Here is a 15468-nt window from a genome sequence, read left to right on the forward strand (position 1 = left end):
TTTGGGGCTCGGCTGCCTTGTTTGGGAGAAGCAAAGCCCAATTTTGGGTGGAACAAACCAAATTACCTTTCTCTACCCTCTCCTGGCCGTGGGGCCTCCGCGCCGCTGGGGGGCGCCGTAGCCCCGGCCCCGCCGCTCTTGCATCCCCTCGCTCCCGCCTCACTGCCCCGGCAGGTGCTGCCGGGAAGGAGGCGGTGACATGGCGGACAGCGGGGTGGAGGAGACGGGGGGGTCGGGCGGGCTGGCACTGCTGGGCCTAGTCCCCGGTGCTCCCAGCTGCCCGCACGGTGAGGGGGGCGGCGAGGGAGGCCGCTCGGGCGGGAAGGGGGTGGTGCGCCCTGCTGAGGGGAGGAGCGAGGCCGGCTGGGGGCTCCGGTGGGCCTGACTGAGGTGACGGCGGTTCCCTGGGGGTTTGACGCCTCCTTGAGCCTCTCTCTGCCACCTCTCCAGCTGTTTTGGCGGCTGCCCTGCGAGGGGGGGTTGTGTTTTAGAGCAGCTTTTCTTAATGCTTTCTTCTAGAAGCCCGACCCTTGCGGTGGAGGCATTAAAACAGATCTGTTGGTGTCTCCTGTGCGTCATCGTGTACGTTTGTCCTTTAGGTCCCGCTCTTCTCTTTGTAAAGACCAGCCAAGGCAAAGAGGAGGGAAGAAGATTCTATGCGTGTTCTGCTTGTAGGGATAGAAAAGATTGTAACTTTTTCCAGTGGGAAGATGAGAAGGTAAGAGAGTACTGCCTAAAACTGTGGTAAATATTGGGGATTTTTCCCCTCTATTTAACAGAAAATTAAAAAAAGTATTTTCATTCCGGAAACCTTTGGCAATTACTGTTTTGTGAACTTAGTCTAATAGTTTGTACTTAGCAGAGCATTTATTTCTGTGAGAAGAACACATTTCAAGTATAACTTTCAAGGAAGGCTGTGTACCTTTTGAGCAAAGCTGTCATATGCTACTTTATTGCCAAAACCCTTAGGTATATTCAGGTTATGAAGTTTGCTAATACCATGCAATATTGAAAAAATAGCATAGTTGTGATCCCCAAAATGTCCTCATCTTCCATAATTAAGGCAGGGAAAATCTGGTGGATACAGGCAAAGAATGGAATATACAAAATAGTGAAGGTCAGCATGATGCTCAGTAGTCTCAGAATATTTGCAGCAATTCCTCTTCATCTAAAGAACTTTGGTCAGAGTAATTGTAAGGTAACAAAATTGGGAGTGACATGTATTCACAGAGAACTTGCCGCTGTGTTTGTCCACTACATTTTGTGTTATTTTTTCTGTTTCCTAAATGAGTGTCTTGTTTTGTGGTCATCGTCCTCAGCAGGTTGGCAGGCTGGGATTTAATCAGGTTTATAAGCATTTTGTTGCTGTCCTGATTACTGCTGAAAAGTTGTATAAAGAGAAAATGAGAGGGTTAATCACTCGGTTGTGTAAATTGAAGTGGTGTTCCTAGTGAAATTTCATTTTGAATGTCGCTTGTTTCGTGATGTCTGTTGTTCTGTTGAATTTTACTGTCTCCCCCTTTAAACAAATCAGTTCCGTAAGTTTTGCGCAAATTATTAACTGTGAAACCATTAAGTATGTTTTGTGGGAGCAAAGTAGAAGACTCAGAGAAGAGCTGTCAGGCTTTTAAAATAATGACACACAAAAGACTCGGGCAACATTTCTACTGTGTCACCAGTTGTGAGGATCAGATCGTAGTTCTTCAGAGGGAATGCAGCTGCTGGCCTGCACTGATGGAAAATATACCTCTTTCTACCTTCATCATAATCAAATTTTGAGTTTTTCCCTGAGTATTATATGTGGAAGAAGAATGAAATGCTTCTGTTTATTTTTTGCACAGTTTAAATTCATGATGAGAGACTCGTGTTGTTATGCAGTGTCCCTCTGTGCTGTAGTCGTGCTTGTTCTTCTGAAACAACAACCTGATGAATATGATAATTTTTCTATGCTGAGTAACTAACTCATGAGACCTGGGATTTACTCTTTTTGGTTAATACTGAGATTTAATATACAATACGGAACAATAACTGTTCATTTTGTAACTTTTTGTATATATAAATTTTACAGGTGTCAGAAACTAGGCTTGCAGCACGTGAGGAATATAACAGAAACCGTCAGCCTTTTTTTACACACAGACAGAATGTGGAAAGGTATTGTTACATATATTTTCTTGAGTAAAACTCGAGTAATGCAAGTTTAGGTACTCTGAATGTAATGATAGTATTTCAGGATTCTTTAAAATATGAAAACATGCCAGAGGGATTTGGAAAAATAAAAACTGGTTGACTGCAACAGGAAAATACCATGAAACATCTAATAAGAGAGTGGAATTTTCAACCCAGAGTATTATATGCTCGCTTTCAGGGAAGACTTTTTCAAAGTGTCCTTTGAATATTTTTTCATATCTGCTACTTTGTTTGTGTGTAGATAGTAGAGTTTTGCAAAAGCAGCTTAAAGTACATTGCCTGTTTAAATTGAACTCTTAGGAAATATGAAACCCCCTTCACACCTCCCCTTTGCATCTTTTATAGAGAGGCTTTTTCAAAATTTGTTCCCTTTTGCCTTTTGTATTTAAAGGTACAAGGATTTTGTTCTGTTGCCGTTATCAAAGAGGCGGTTTTGCCAGGAATGCCAGCAATTGCTATTGCCAGCTGAATGGGGAAAACACTCGGAGCACCAGTTCCTGTGTGATATCTCCACTGCCCAGTTAAAAAGCCCCAGTCAACTTCTGTATCCGCTGGAGAATAAAAAAACAAATGCACAGTATTTATTTGCAGACAGAAGTTGCCAGTTCCTGCTGGATCTCATTATTGATTTGGGATTCAGACGAGTGCTCTCTGTTGGAACACCCAGGTATGTCAGTCAGACTTGTTACACTTTCAAATAATATTTCTGTCTCAAAACTGTACCGCTTACTTGTATTTAAATAATTGGGGATTCTCTGATAATAAGAGGTGCACTTTGCTTTAATTGGTTGGGATTATCCAAGCATCTAGTGGGGCCTTGCTTTGAGCCCGTAAGATACAGGAGAAGTCTGTAGCTGCACTGCAAATGAGTACACACAGACATACACTTTGAATGTCTTGCTTTGTTTCTTACAGAAGTAACAGTGAGTTTCTTTCCTTATGTTTGGGGGTTTTTTGTTCATGGAGATCCAGTAGGCTACATTGACTTTTCATCTTTTAAGAGTAACCTATTTTTCTAACTTTGAATATTAGCCAAATGGAATCATCCACATTCAGATTACTCAGTTTTCTCTATCTGTTTGGTTTTAGGTTTAGTAAAGTACCAGGCATTCTTGTCTTGCAAGATAATTTCTGAAGCCAATGATTGTGTGTTAAATGTCTTTGCTCCAATTACACTTCAGGCTTCATGAAATCATCCAGTCAAAAGCATCACAAGAAGAAGATTTCAGGGTTAGAAGCCTTCTGCTAGATATTGATTTCAGGTAAGTTTTGATAAACGTTATCTGTCTGAAGAGCAAGTACAAAGATTTCTGATCTTACTGCTTTAAAAGATAAATGGTGGCTGTTTTTCCTGTCTCTGCATCTGTGTTCCTGCATATGTACACAAATTACATCCAGCTTATGAAAAAAGTAATTCTACTTAATAATTCCCAGTATTGGTATGTGTTCTTGGTAATCAGAATCCAAAGATGTTGTTTTTCTTAAGGCCTTGTTTTCACTGTAAATGCCCTTTAGAGTGGGGAGGCAACAAGTTGTTTGTATTTTTCTACTACTTAAAACTTATTTTACAGGTATTCACAGTTTTATGCAGAAGATGAATTCTGCCACTACAACATGTTTAATCATCATTTTTTTGGTGGAGAGGTAAGGCCAAGTATTTCTTGAGTGCTTTCCAAAGAACTACATGTTGTTGATGCAGAATTTTTTTAAGACAGTCATGGCTAGTGTAGTAGAAAGCAACTGTCATGAGATAAAAATGGTCAAAAGTAGTTGAAATCAAAGCATAACAGTGCCTCTTCAGTAATTCTCTTGAAGTTGCCTAATAAATCTATGTTGACTAATGTTAATTACACACTTTAACTGCTGCTTTTATTGAAATGACCATTTGGCGTGAGTTGTTGGCTTATATATTAGTATTCATTATACTTTAAGTATTCATTAGCTCTTTTCCTGTGTTGCTACAACAGAATTAATTAATTTCCAGTGGATGCCATGGGACTTGTTCACTGGTACTTGAGGTGGGAGGGAAGAGGAAGTTTTTCTGCTTTATTCCAGGCAGGCAAGGTCAAAAGGTTAACCTTGTTGTTATAAAATGAGGTTGAATTAGTGTCATGGTTTAAAAAAAAAAAAGCTAAATTTCTTGTTTCTTTTTAAATGTCACATTAGTGATTAAATTTGAGTTCATTAGGAGACCTGTGGCTTCAGTCAGATGTTTATTGGAGCTTTGTACAGGGAATCACAGCATAATTCAATTCCAAACATTAATTTCAAACATTTATCCCAATAGTACACTCACTCATTGCTCTTCCCCTGCCATTAATAGGAAGCCACCACTGATTTGCATAAGCATGTCTATTGTTATACCTTTCACACAATGCAGATAGTTTTCAGATCTTTACTATTCTAAAGCCTAATTTTGAATGGGATCTTGAAAATATAAAGAATTGTCTGGAGTGAAATGAGAGGCCGGTCTGAAAGCTTTACCTCTGAATTTTTTTATCAATTATTGTATTTTTCAATTAAAACATCTTCACCAACATGATGAACACTGAGGCATCCTTTTCAAGGTGTGAAAAGGTGACACCTGTGGTGGCACTCTATTGCAGTGAATTTGAGGACTGAATTGCAGCACTTCTGAATGCATATTAGTGTCAAAAACCTGGTTGTGGAATGCAATGGAGTCTAAGTAATATAAGAGAGAACAGTGTAAGATGGCAGTGGATATGTAACTTTTTACATTTCCTTTAATACAGAGTCCAAGTTGGATTGCTAAAATTTTAACATGATATATATTTTTATGATGAATTGATTGAATCAGTTTTCACTGGACTGATTTTTCCCCTGTTACTTTGATAATGCTCTACGGAATAAAACTAAAGTTAAAGGGCATGAGTAAAATGTATTCTGAGCCTGAGCTTTGCTTTCTTGCTCTGAATAACATCTTTTTTTCCAGGTTAAATTTAGTACCTTTAGAAAAAGACTATCTTAGGAAGCTTGAACTGCATCTGCCCTTGATACGTTATCTCTGAACAGGGCACCTATTTTCAGTGCTTCAAATCTAGTTGTGGTTTGTTGTTGTTTTTTTAAATGCTACACAAGAGGAAATTCACCTCCACAAAAGGAAATAACTTCCATGCTCAAAGTTGAAACTTCTAAATTTAAGCATTTTATTGCAAAATACAATATTTTTACAGTTTTTTAATCTGTATTTCTGGAAGTGAGCCTCTCTTTCTTGCAGGCTGCACGTGAAACTTGCAGGAAATTCTTGTGTCAGGACAATGGTGAAAGAGTCATTATGGTAACTGATCCCCCATTTGGAGGTCTAGTGGAAGCACTGGCTTCTAGTTTTAAAAAGCTGATGGCCATGTGGAAGGAGACAGAAAAAGAAGGTAGGTTATTACAGCCAGATGGGTGGGCTGAGCTGTAACATCACTGTAAGAAATACCTGTTTAAAAGCCTGTGATTCTTCCTACTCAGGTGAATGTGAACACAATCATGTTATAATTTCTAAAGATGAATCTAACACACTCTCCTCATGCTTTTCATTTAATAATACCCAATTCTCTAGGTCTCTCTTAAAATTCTTTAAAAATTGTTTAAAAATCTACTTCGCAATTAAAAATGGACTTTAAAGGTAGAGATGAAAAAGTTATCAAACCAGTACCATTTCTTACCAGCGTAGGCAGGTGACAAGAGCTGTTAGTTAAGTGGAGCTTCCATTCTGTTTATATAAAATAGGCCAAAACTTGCTGTCACCTGAAGGAACTAGTTCTCATGCCCAGCACGACATACATAAACATGTTTATGTATTTATGGTAAACTTTTCGTGCTTCATGTACCTCGTTTTAATTTAGTGCACATCTAAGTCTTTCCATTCCTAGGTCCTAACAACCAAGAGATGCCCATGTTCTGGATATTTCCTTACTTCTTTGAGTCTCGTATCCTGGAGTTTTTCCCCAGCTTCAGTATGATGGATTACCAGGTATAACTGAACCCAGTGAATCTGCTAAATTTCAGTCGTGTGCAGCATGAACAGGAATATTAATGAAAACAGATATTCATACCTTTAACTCATCTGTCCATTACTCATTTCTTCTGCCTGGTTTTCAATGTGACAAAATTTACACTAATTTCAGCAGGTATATATTGCAGAGGTGAGAGGGAACTTGAAGAAGAGTGTTTCATTTTTTCCCAGATGTTGAATGTCAGTAGCTTGGTGGGTAATGCCTAGCCCTGGTCAATAAAAGTTACTAAGGTCTTTCATCTCCAAAACTGCTGGAATCAGAGTAAAATTACAGCAATGGAAATTTTTGGAATTAGGACATACATAGATAAATTTACATTAAAAAATTGTCAGTGATAAAGCAATAATCTGGCATCAGCTTCTCCAATATAGTGAGATTTTGTGTCAAGTCTTTGAAGGCGGTGCTGGAAAAAGCTGGATTTGCAACTTTGTAATTATTCTGAGATAGGTTAAGATGGTCCTCAACTCCTGCACTGTCAAACAGACCAAACAGTGTAGTTCTAATTTATTTTTTTTTAATGGGTTGCTCTTTCGTAGAACAAACAACTGCAACGTTATCTCGGATATCCCATGGAAAAGAGCAAAGAGGGATAAGTAAAATAGGATTATTCTAGTGTTGAGAAATTATTTTCTTGAGTCTAGCCTGGTACTATGGTTGCACAAATTTAAAAATAAATGAGACAAAATGCTTGCTGTAGAATTTGTAACCTGATTTGGGGTTAGAGTCTTTTATATAAAAAGGAAAATTTCATAGGCAGATATAAAGATAGTGATTACACAAATAATTCTAATTTGGGGTTAGAGGAAAATTTCATAGACAGATATAAAGATAGTGATTACACAAATAATTCTGTCTGTGCTTAGCATTCAGTTTAAGACTCTTTCTGTGGTTTTATTTTTCCAGGTAGACTATGATAATCATGCACTTTATAAACACGGCAAGACAGGTCGTAGACAATCCCCTGTCCGTATCTTCACGAACCTCACCCCGAATATGATTGTCCTTCCTGTGGAAGAGGGGTACAGGTAAGACCTGTTAATGGTCAAGTGACTGGAAGAGTGTGCTCCTTCTTAATCAGGGCATACAGTCTCAGAAGGACTTTGGGATGGTGCTGTTCAGTATGGTCATGCCTGACATTTGGATGCCAGACTCCTGAAGAGCACAATTCTGTGGCTCATCCTAAGGTTGTGGGTTCTATAAACAAAGTGTAAGAGGTTTCTGTTTTCCATTGTGGAGTGATAAGATTCCTCAGTTAGTCCATAGGAATCATGGGATTTTCAGAGTTGGAAGGGACCTCTAGAGATCATCTAGTCCAACTCCCTGCCAAAGCAGGATTCCCCAGGGCACATCACTCACAACAGCATCCAGGTGGGTCTTGAAAGTCTCCAGAGAGTCCACACCCTACCTGGGCAGCCTGCTCCAGTGCTCTTCACCCTCACTGGAAAGAAGTTTTTCCTCATATTTGAACGGAACTTCCCATGTTCCAGCTTGTGCCCGTTGCCCCTCGTCCTGTCACTGGGAACCACTGAGAAGAGTCCGGCTCCATCCTCCCTCAACCCACCCTTTAGATACTTGGAAGCATTAATAAGGTCTCCCCTCAGCCTTCTCTTCTCTTCTCCAGGCTAAAGAGCCCCAGCTCTCTCTGCCTTTCCTCTCAAGGATTAAGGATCTCTTAGTCATCTTAGTTGCCCTACGCTGGACTCTCTCCAGCAGTTCCCTGTCTCTCTTGAACTGGGGAGCCCAGAACTGGACACAGTATTCGAGCTGAGGCCTCACCAGTGCAGAGTGGAGGAGGAGAATGACCTCCCTCAACCTCCTGGCCACGCTCTTCCCTACGCAGCCCAGGATTCCATTAGTCCTTAGTGACAAGGGCACATGGCTGGCTCATGGATAATTTATTATCTACCGGGACCCCCAGATCCTTCTCCTCAGGAGTGCTTTCCAGAAGATCCATCCCTAACCTATAGTGTTGCCTGGCATTCTTCATCCCCAGGTGCAGGACCTTACATTTGCCCTTGTTGAACCTCATTAGGTTCTTCTCTGCCCAGCTCTCCAGCCTGTCCAGGTCACGCTGGATGGCAGCACAGCCCTCTGGAGTGTCGGCCAGCCCTCCCAGTTTGGTATCACCAGCGAACTTGCTGAGGAAACACTCCATCCCCTTGTGCAGGTCATTGATGAACATGTTGAACAGGACTGGACTGAGTATTGACCCCTGGGGGACACCACTGGTTCCAGGGAATTGTTGTGTACGCCTATGAGAGACAGAGATTTACAGCTATTCCTGATAAATCAGCTTGGGTGGGGACAGCAGTCAATAAAGTGAACCCTAAGAGAAGGACAAAGGAATAGATTGGGTTTGAGTTACTGCTGATCGTGCCAATAATTTGAATTCAGGCACCTGAGTTTTACTATTTGGGTGTACTGTGTCTAAATGATTATGAGGCTCTGGACCTAAGTGGTGATTATGCATCAAAACCATCATTAATTTATCAAAGGCACTTTGCAATCCTTATAATTACTGTTGAGCTTCTATTAAATAGCTTGTATAAAATTCATTTCTGTTGCTTCTTGAGCAAATAGTGGACCAATACATTTATTTAAAAATCCTTTTTTCCCAGGTTTTGCGCTCTATGTCAGCGGTATGTTAGTTCTGTAAGATGGTCCTCAACTCCTGCACTGTCAAACAGACCAAACAGTGTAGTTCTAATTTATTTTTTTTTAATGGGTTGCTCTTTCGTAGAACAAACAACTGCAACGTTATCTCGGATATCCCATGGAAAAGAGCAAAGAGGGATAAGTAAAATAGGATTATTCTAGTGTTGAGAAATTATTTTCTTGAGTCTAGCCTGGTACTATGGTTGCACAAATTTAAAAATAAATGAGACAAAATGCTTGCTGTAGAATTTGTAACCTGATTTGGGGTTAGAGTCTTTTATATAAAAAGGAAAATTTCATAGGCAGATATAAAGATAGTGATTACACAAATAATTCTGTCTGTGCTTAGCATTCAGTTTAAGACTCTTTCTATGGTTTTATTTTTCCAGGTAGACTATGATAATCATGCACTTTATAAACACGGCAAGACAGGTCGTAGACAATCCCCTGTCCGTATCTTCACGAACCTCACCCCGAATATGATTGTCCTTCCTGTGGAAGAGGGGTACAGGTAAGACCTGTTAATGGTCAAGTGACTGGAAGAGTGTGCTCCTTCTTAATCAGGGCATACAGTCTCAGAAGGACTTTGAGATGGTGCTGTTCAGTATGGTCATGCCTGACATTTGGATGCCAGACTCCTGAAGAGCACAATTCTGTGGCTCATCCTAAGGTTGTGGGTTCTATAAACAAAGTGTAAGAGGTTTCTGTTTTCCATTGTGGAGTGATAAGATTCCTCAGTTAGTCCATAGGAATCATGGGATTTTCAGAGTTGGAAGGGACCTCTAGAGATCATCTAGTCCAACTCCCTGCCAAAGCAGGATTCCCCAGGGCACATCACTCACAACAGCATCCAGGTGGGTCTTGAAAGTCTCCAGAGAGTCCACACCCTACCTGGGCAGCCTGCTCCAGTGCTCTTCACCCTCACTGGAAAGAAGTTTTTCCTCATATTTGAACGGAACTTCCCATGTTCCAGCTTGTGCCCGTTGCCCCTCGTCCTGTCACTGGGAACCACTGAGAAGAGTCCGGCTCCATCCTCCCTCAACCCACCCTTTAGATACTTGGAAGCATTAATAAGGTCTCCCCTCAGCCTTCTCTTCTCTTCTCCAGGCTAAAGAGCCCCAGCTCTCTCTGCCTTTCCTCTCAAGGATTAAGGATCTCTTAGTCATCTTAGTTGCCCTACGCTGGACTCTCTCCAGCAGTTCCCTGTCTCTCTTGAACTGGGGAGCCCAGAACTGGACACAGTATTCGAGCTGAGGCCTCACCAGTGCAGAGTGGAGGAGGAGAATGACCTCCCTCAACCTCCTGGCCACGCTCTTCCCTACGCAGCCCAGGATTCCATTAGTCCTTAGTGACAAGGGCACATGGCTGGCTCATGGATAATTTATTATCTACCGGGACCCCCAGATCCTTCTCCTCAGGAGTGCTTTCCAGAAGATCCATCCCTAACCTATAGTGTTGCCTGGCATTCTTCATCCCCAGGTGCAGGACCTTACATTTGCCCTTGTTGAACCTCATTAGGTTCTTCTCTGCCCAGCTCTCCAGCCTGTCCAGGTCACGCTGGATGGCAGCACAGCCCTCTGGAGTGTCGGCCAGCCCTCCCAGTTTGGTATCACCAGCGAACTTGCTGAGGAAACACTCCATCCCCTTGTGCAGGTCATTGATGAACATGTTGAACAGGACTGGACTGAGTATTGACCCCTGGGGGACACCACTGGTTCCAGGGAATTGTTGTGTACGCCTATGAGAGACAGAGATTTACAGCTATTCCTGATAAATCAGCTTGGGTGGGGACAGCAGTCAATAAAGTGAACCCTAAGAGAAGGACAAAGGAATAGATTGGGTTTGAGTTACTGCTGATCGTGCCAATAATTTGAATTCAGGCACCTGAGTTTTACTATTTGGGTGTACTGTGTCTAAATGATTATGAGGCTCTGGACCTAAGTGGTGATTATGCATCAAAACCATCATTAATTTATCAAAGGCACTTTGCAATCCTTATAATTACTGTTGAGCTTCTATTAAATAGCTTGTATAAAATTCATTTCTGTTGCTTCTTGAGCAAATAGTGGACCAATACATTTATTTAAAAATTCTTTTTTCCCAGGTTTTGCGCTCTATGTCAGCGGTATGTCAGTTCTGGTAACCAGCACTGTGAGATATGCAATTCATGTACGTCAAAAGTAAGTATTTTGATGGCTTTTTGGATAGAAGTTTTAGCAATAGTCAAATAATTAATAACTTCTGTAATTTTTGCTCTAATAAAAACCTATTCTGATACTGATTTACTTGGGGAACCCCAGACAGTTCGGTTTTGTACTATTTTTTGCTCTAGTAAAAACCTATTCTGATACTGATTTCTTTGGGGAACCCCAGACAGTTCGGTTTTGTAGATCTATTATTACCTTCCTGGGACATAATTCATAGCCCACTGGGAATTAATTTCTGTTTCCCTGATTCCTTTGTGCTGGAAAGAGGACAGGAAATGTTTGCTGGTTGCCACTTGCACCGTTCACCAGTGGTCTCTTGGCATTTCTTCTTATGTTTCAGAAGCTGTAGAACTTGCCAGCTTCAAAATGCAGCCGTTTTGTTGTGGTTGTCACAGATTCTCAGGACTGTTGTTTTTCAGTTATAGTCCTTCCTACAGAGGACCTGTTTCTCTAAATAATGGGGACTGTTCATTACTAGTTCATTTTTAAGATCGAATCAGTGTTTGTTTTTTTTTTTAAACAAGCAAACAAACAATGCATGTTTTAAGATAGAATCAGTGGTTGTTTTTTTTAAACAAGCAAACAAACAATGCATTTATTCTTCTTTTGCAGGATGGTAGACGATGGAAACATTGCGTCCTTTGCAAAAAATGTGTAAAACCCTGTAAGTACAGAAAAATAGTTTTCTTCATAAAAGTGCGCTTACTGTTTTATAGTCAAGAGAAACCCAGATGACAAACCAGAAGAGAAAATATTTTGTAAAAGAAATACAATTCAGAAGACATAAAGTATGGGACAAATCTCAATTTCACACCAGTTGCCATTTGATAACTTCAGGTGTATGTGATTCATCAATGAATTCATCAAGTAATATATTCATTAATGACCTGGATGAAGGGATGGAATGTACCCTCAGCAAGTTTGCTGACGATACAAAGCTGGGAGGGGTGGCTGACACCCCAGAAGAGACCATGCTGTGCCACCATCCAGAGAGACCTGGACAGGTTGGAGAGCTGGGCAGCAAGGAACTTGATGAAATTCAACAAGTGCGAGTGTAGGGTGTTGCACCTGGGGAGGAATAAAGACCATGCTGTGCCACCATCCAGAGAGACCTGGACAGGTTGGAGAGCTGGGCAGCAAGGAACTTGATGAAATTCAACAAGTGCGAGTGTAGGGTGTTGCACCTGGGGAGGAATAACCCCCTGCACCAGTAGAGGTTAGAGGATGACCTGCTGAAGAGAGCTCTGAGGAGAAAGACCTGGGAGTCCTGGTGGACAACAGGATGACCATGAGCCAGCAATGTGCCCTTGTGGCCAAGAAGGCCAACGACGTGCTGGGGTGCATCAAGAAGAGCGTGGACAGCAGGTCGAGGGAGGTCATCCTGCCCCTCTGCTCTGCCCTGGTGAGGCCCCATTTAAAGTTCTGTGTCCAGTTGTGGGCTCCCCAGTTCCAGAAGGACAGGGAACTGCTGGAGAGGGTCCAGCAGAGGGCTACAAAGATGATGAGGGGCCTTGAACATCTCCCTTTCGAGGAGAGGCTGAAGAACTTGAATCTTTTGAGTCTGGAGAAGAGAAGGCTGAGGGGGGATCTGATCAACACCTATAAATACTTAAAGGGTGGGTGTCAGGAGGATGGGGCCAGGCTTTTTTCAGTGGTGCCCAGGGACAGGACAAGAGGCAATGGGCACAAACTTGAACATGGGAAGTTCCATCTAAACATGAGGAGGAACTTCCTTACTTTGAGGGTGGCAGAACCCTGCCCAGAGAGGTGGTGGAGTCTCCTTCTCTGGAGACATTCCAAACCTTCCTGGACACGTTCCTGTGCAACCTGCTCTGGGTGGACCTGCTCTGGCAGGGGGTTGGACTAGATGATCTCCAGAGGTCCCTTCCAACCCCATATCATTCTGTGATTCTGTGAAAGAGTTTCATGGTGTATCTAATGAAGAATTACCTGGCTGCCTGCATAGCATTCTGTGATTCTGTGAAAGAGTTACACAGTGTATCTAATGAAGAATTACCTGGCTGCCTTACAAAATGTCCTAAGAAAACAGAGATTACACCCATCTGTGTGAAACTAAACCAAGAGTAAAATCCTGGTAACGTAGCCTATATTTAAAGCTTCTGAATGATCATTTTAAACCCTTTTCAAGGTCATAAATCGTGTTACTTGACTTTGCAGCTTGGTTCCACTGCAGCAATTGCCACCGCTGCGCTCTTCCAAACCACTCCTGTGAGAGGACCAACGCCGGCTGTTTTGTCTGCGGCCGGGCAGGTCACAAACGCAGCGCCTGTCCCAGCCTCTCCCGCGCCGGGACAGCCTGCCAGTAAGTGGGGTATCACCATGATGGTATAAAAGAGAGCATTCCCGTGAGCTCGGATCGTTTTCCATGCAAAAACCAGGACCTGTTGGAGCAGACGGGGTTGATCGGAGGGCTGGAGCACCTCTCCTGCAAGGACAGGCTGAGAGACAGGATGAGACAGACAACAACCCACTTGCTAGTCAGAAATTAGGTCCTATATTATTTGCAGGAGTCTTTATAATATTTTTAAACCTGATGTGCTTTCTCCTAAGCCTCTACATTACGTAGTCACACTGTTACCGCAAACTGGCAGATAAAACTTTCTAAGACTCAATTTAAAGTTCAGAAAGCTCTTATAGTTCTTTATTGCTCTTTATTGTGGCACCAGGTGCACAGGGGATGGCTCCTCCTATTGTGCACACCGAATGCTGTTGTCAAATTAAATTTATACACAACAGGTATGCATATGCCATGTCACTCCAAGAAAACATTAGCATATTAGTTATATTTCCAGGAATTCATTTACATATTATTATAAGCTTTTGGGCATGCATAGTTGTGCCTTCTGGTGGTCCTTATTTTGAGTGAGGGTCATTTCTTCCTCAATCTTCATCTTCTTCACCCATCCTTTGGCTCGCTTTTCATGTTGGCAAAACATTCTAACTGCTTAATTGCTCATTAAAACTAATGATCTCTCTGCTACCACCCATTTGTCAGATAATGTCCATATTTATTGCATCCCTGTCTTAGGTCACCATGTTCTCAGGGCCACAGACATCCTTTCTAATTTTACTAAGTCCTTGAAACCATTTGGTATGGTTGCTAAAACAGCTACATTTCTTCTCTAAAAGAAGATTCTCTAAAGTTTAACCATTTATAAACTACATAAAATCTGCCTTAGGTATCAATACATTAAATATTGAGCACGACAGGCTGTATCTGATTTTTTATGTACTTGGTGAGTGGCGTTTCTAAATTTTTCTACCTCTGTCTAAAGGTAAATGGTGAATAAGTACATACATGAAAAATAATTAATGGCAGTGAAGCGGACAGACAGTTTTAGGAAGATTAAATGCCCTAACGTAAGATGGAACGTTCCTTGTGCTTTTTGTGGTAGTGCTCCTGTAAGGTCCTGGTCTGATTGGTCTGGGAGGGGTCTGCAGTGATTCTGAGGTTCATATACTTCATTGGCCAGATTGTTTAAATATTTAAAATACCAGCAAATGTGGAAGTACCTTCTCCATTTTATTCTAATCTATGCCTTCCTTTTCTGCTTTACAGAGCTGGCAAAAAGCAGAGGCAGAAAACTCAGAAGAGGATGAAGGTGGGGATCAGTAAAAGATCAGCTGTGAAGCGTGCCGTGTTCTCCAGGAAGAAGATAAAGAATAAGAAAAAAAAGACGTGATTTTGCTTGCTGGTGCTTAGTTATGTTTGTTTGTGGTGGTTTTTTTATGGCCAGCCTTTGATTCCATTGTCTAAAAATGTTAATATTAACATCCAAAATAAAACTGATTGAGAGTGACCGTTCTTTTATTATAGATCATTACTCACACACAAAAAAAAAAAGGTGAAGTGGAGCACACCCCCTGAATTTGTCTAATATAGTCGGGTTTTGTGTGTAGGATCAGCTGTTCGCCTGAAGGGAAGGCCTTTCCTCGGGGCCGGGCCTCAGGGCCGCGGCCGCTTTCCTCAGTCCAGGCGGGGAAGGGAGCCGACCCCCGCCGGGGAGAGACCTCTCCCACCCCGCTGAGGGGCACCGGGCGGGCGGGCAGGGCCCCGGGGCTCCCCGCCGTCCCCCTCACGGTTCCCGCTGAGGCCCGAGCCCCGCCGCGGCGGGAAGCACCGCCCCCGGAAGCCGGGAAGGGAGGGCGGGAGGCCGGCGGGGCCTAGGGCCGGGCGGGAAGGAGGAGAGGAGAGGGGAAGGGAAGGGGCCTGGGAGTCCCACCGCCACCATGCCCGCCTTCCGGCAGGTGGGGGAGAAGCAGCTGCCCCAGGAGGTCGTCTTCATGGCCTGGTCCCCCAAGAGGGACCTCATCGCCCTGGCCAACAGAGCGGGCGAGGTGAGTGCGGGGGAGCCGGGGCAGCGCCGGGGGGG

At 42.7% G+C, this 15468-nt stretch overlaps 2 protein-coding genes across 4 annotated transcripts in view; both read left to right on the forward strand.

Annotated features, from left to right (window-relative positions):
- Positions 1-186: 186 nt before the first annotated feature.
- ZCCHC4 (zinc finger, CCHC domain containing 4) lies at positions 187-14895 on the forward strand. The gene is made up of 13 exons (XM_014937142.1): positions 187-287; positions 600-718; positions 2069-2151; positions 2579-2854; positions 3369-3449; positions 3759-3831; positions 5426-5576; positions 6069-6169; positions 7116-7237; positions 10972-11047; positions 11687-11738; positions 13253-13397; positions 14655-14895. The coding sequence occupies exons 1-13, from the start codon at positions 200-202 to the stop codon at positions 14776-14778; spliced, it is 1491 nt and encodes a 496-aa protein (XP_014792628.1). The 5' UTR covers positions 187-199; the 3' UTR covers positions 14779-14895.
- Positions 14896-15272: 377 nt separating this feature from the next.
- ANAPC4 (anaphase promoting complex subunit 4) overlaps positions 15273-15468 on the forward strand; it is a 20866-nt gene continuing 20670 nt past the window's right edge. For all 3 annotated transcript variants that reach the window (XM_014937030.1, XM_014937031.1, XM_014937032.1), the window contains exon 1: positions 15273-15433. In XM_014937030.1, coding sequence (XP_014792516.1) covers positions 15326-15433 — 108 coding nt within the window. In that variant the 5' untranslated portion in view covers positions 15273-15325. The remainder of the gene's footprint in view (positions 15434-15468) is intronic.

The sequence above is a fragment of the Calidris pugnax genome, unplaced genomic scaffold, assembly GCF_001431845.1.
Source record: "Calidris pugnax isolate Ruff unplaced genomic scaffold, ASM143184v1 scaffold49, whole genome shotgun sequence".
NCBI lineage: Eukaryota > Metazoa > Chordata > Aves > Charadriiformes > Scolopacidae > Calidris > Calidris pugnax.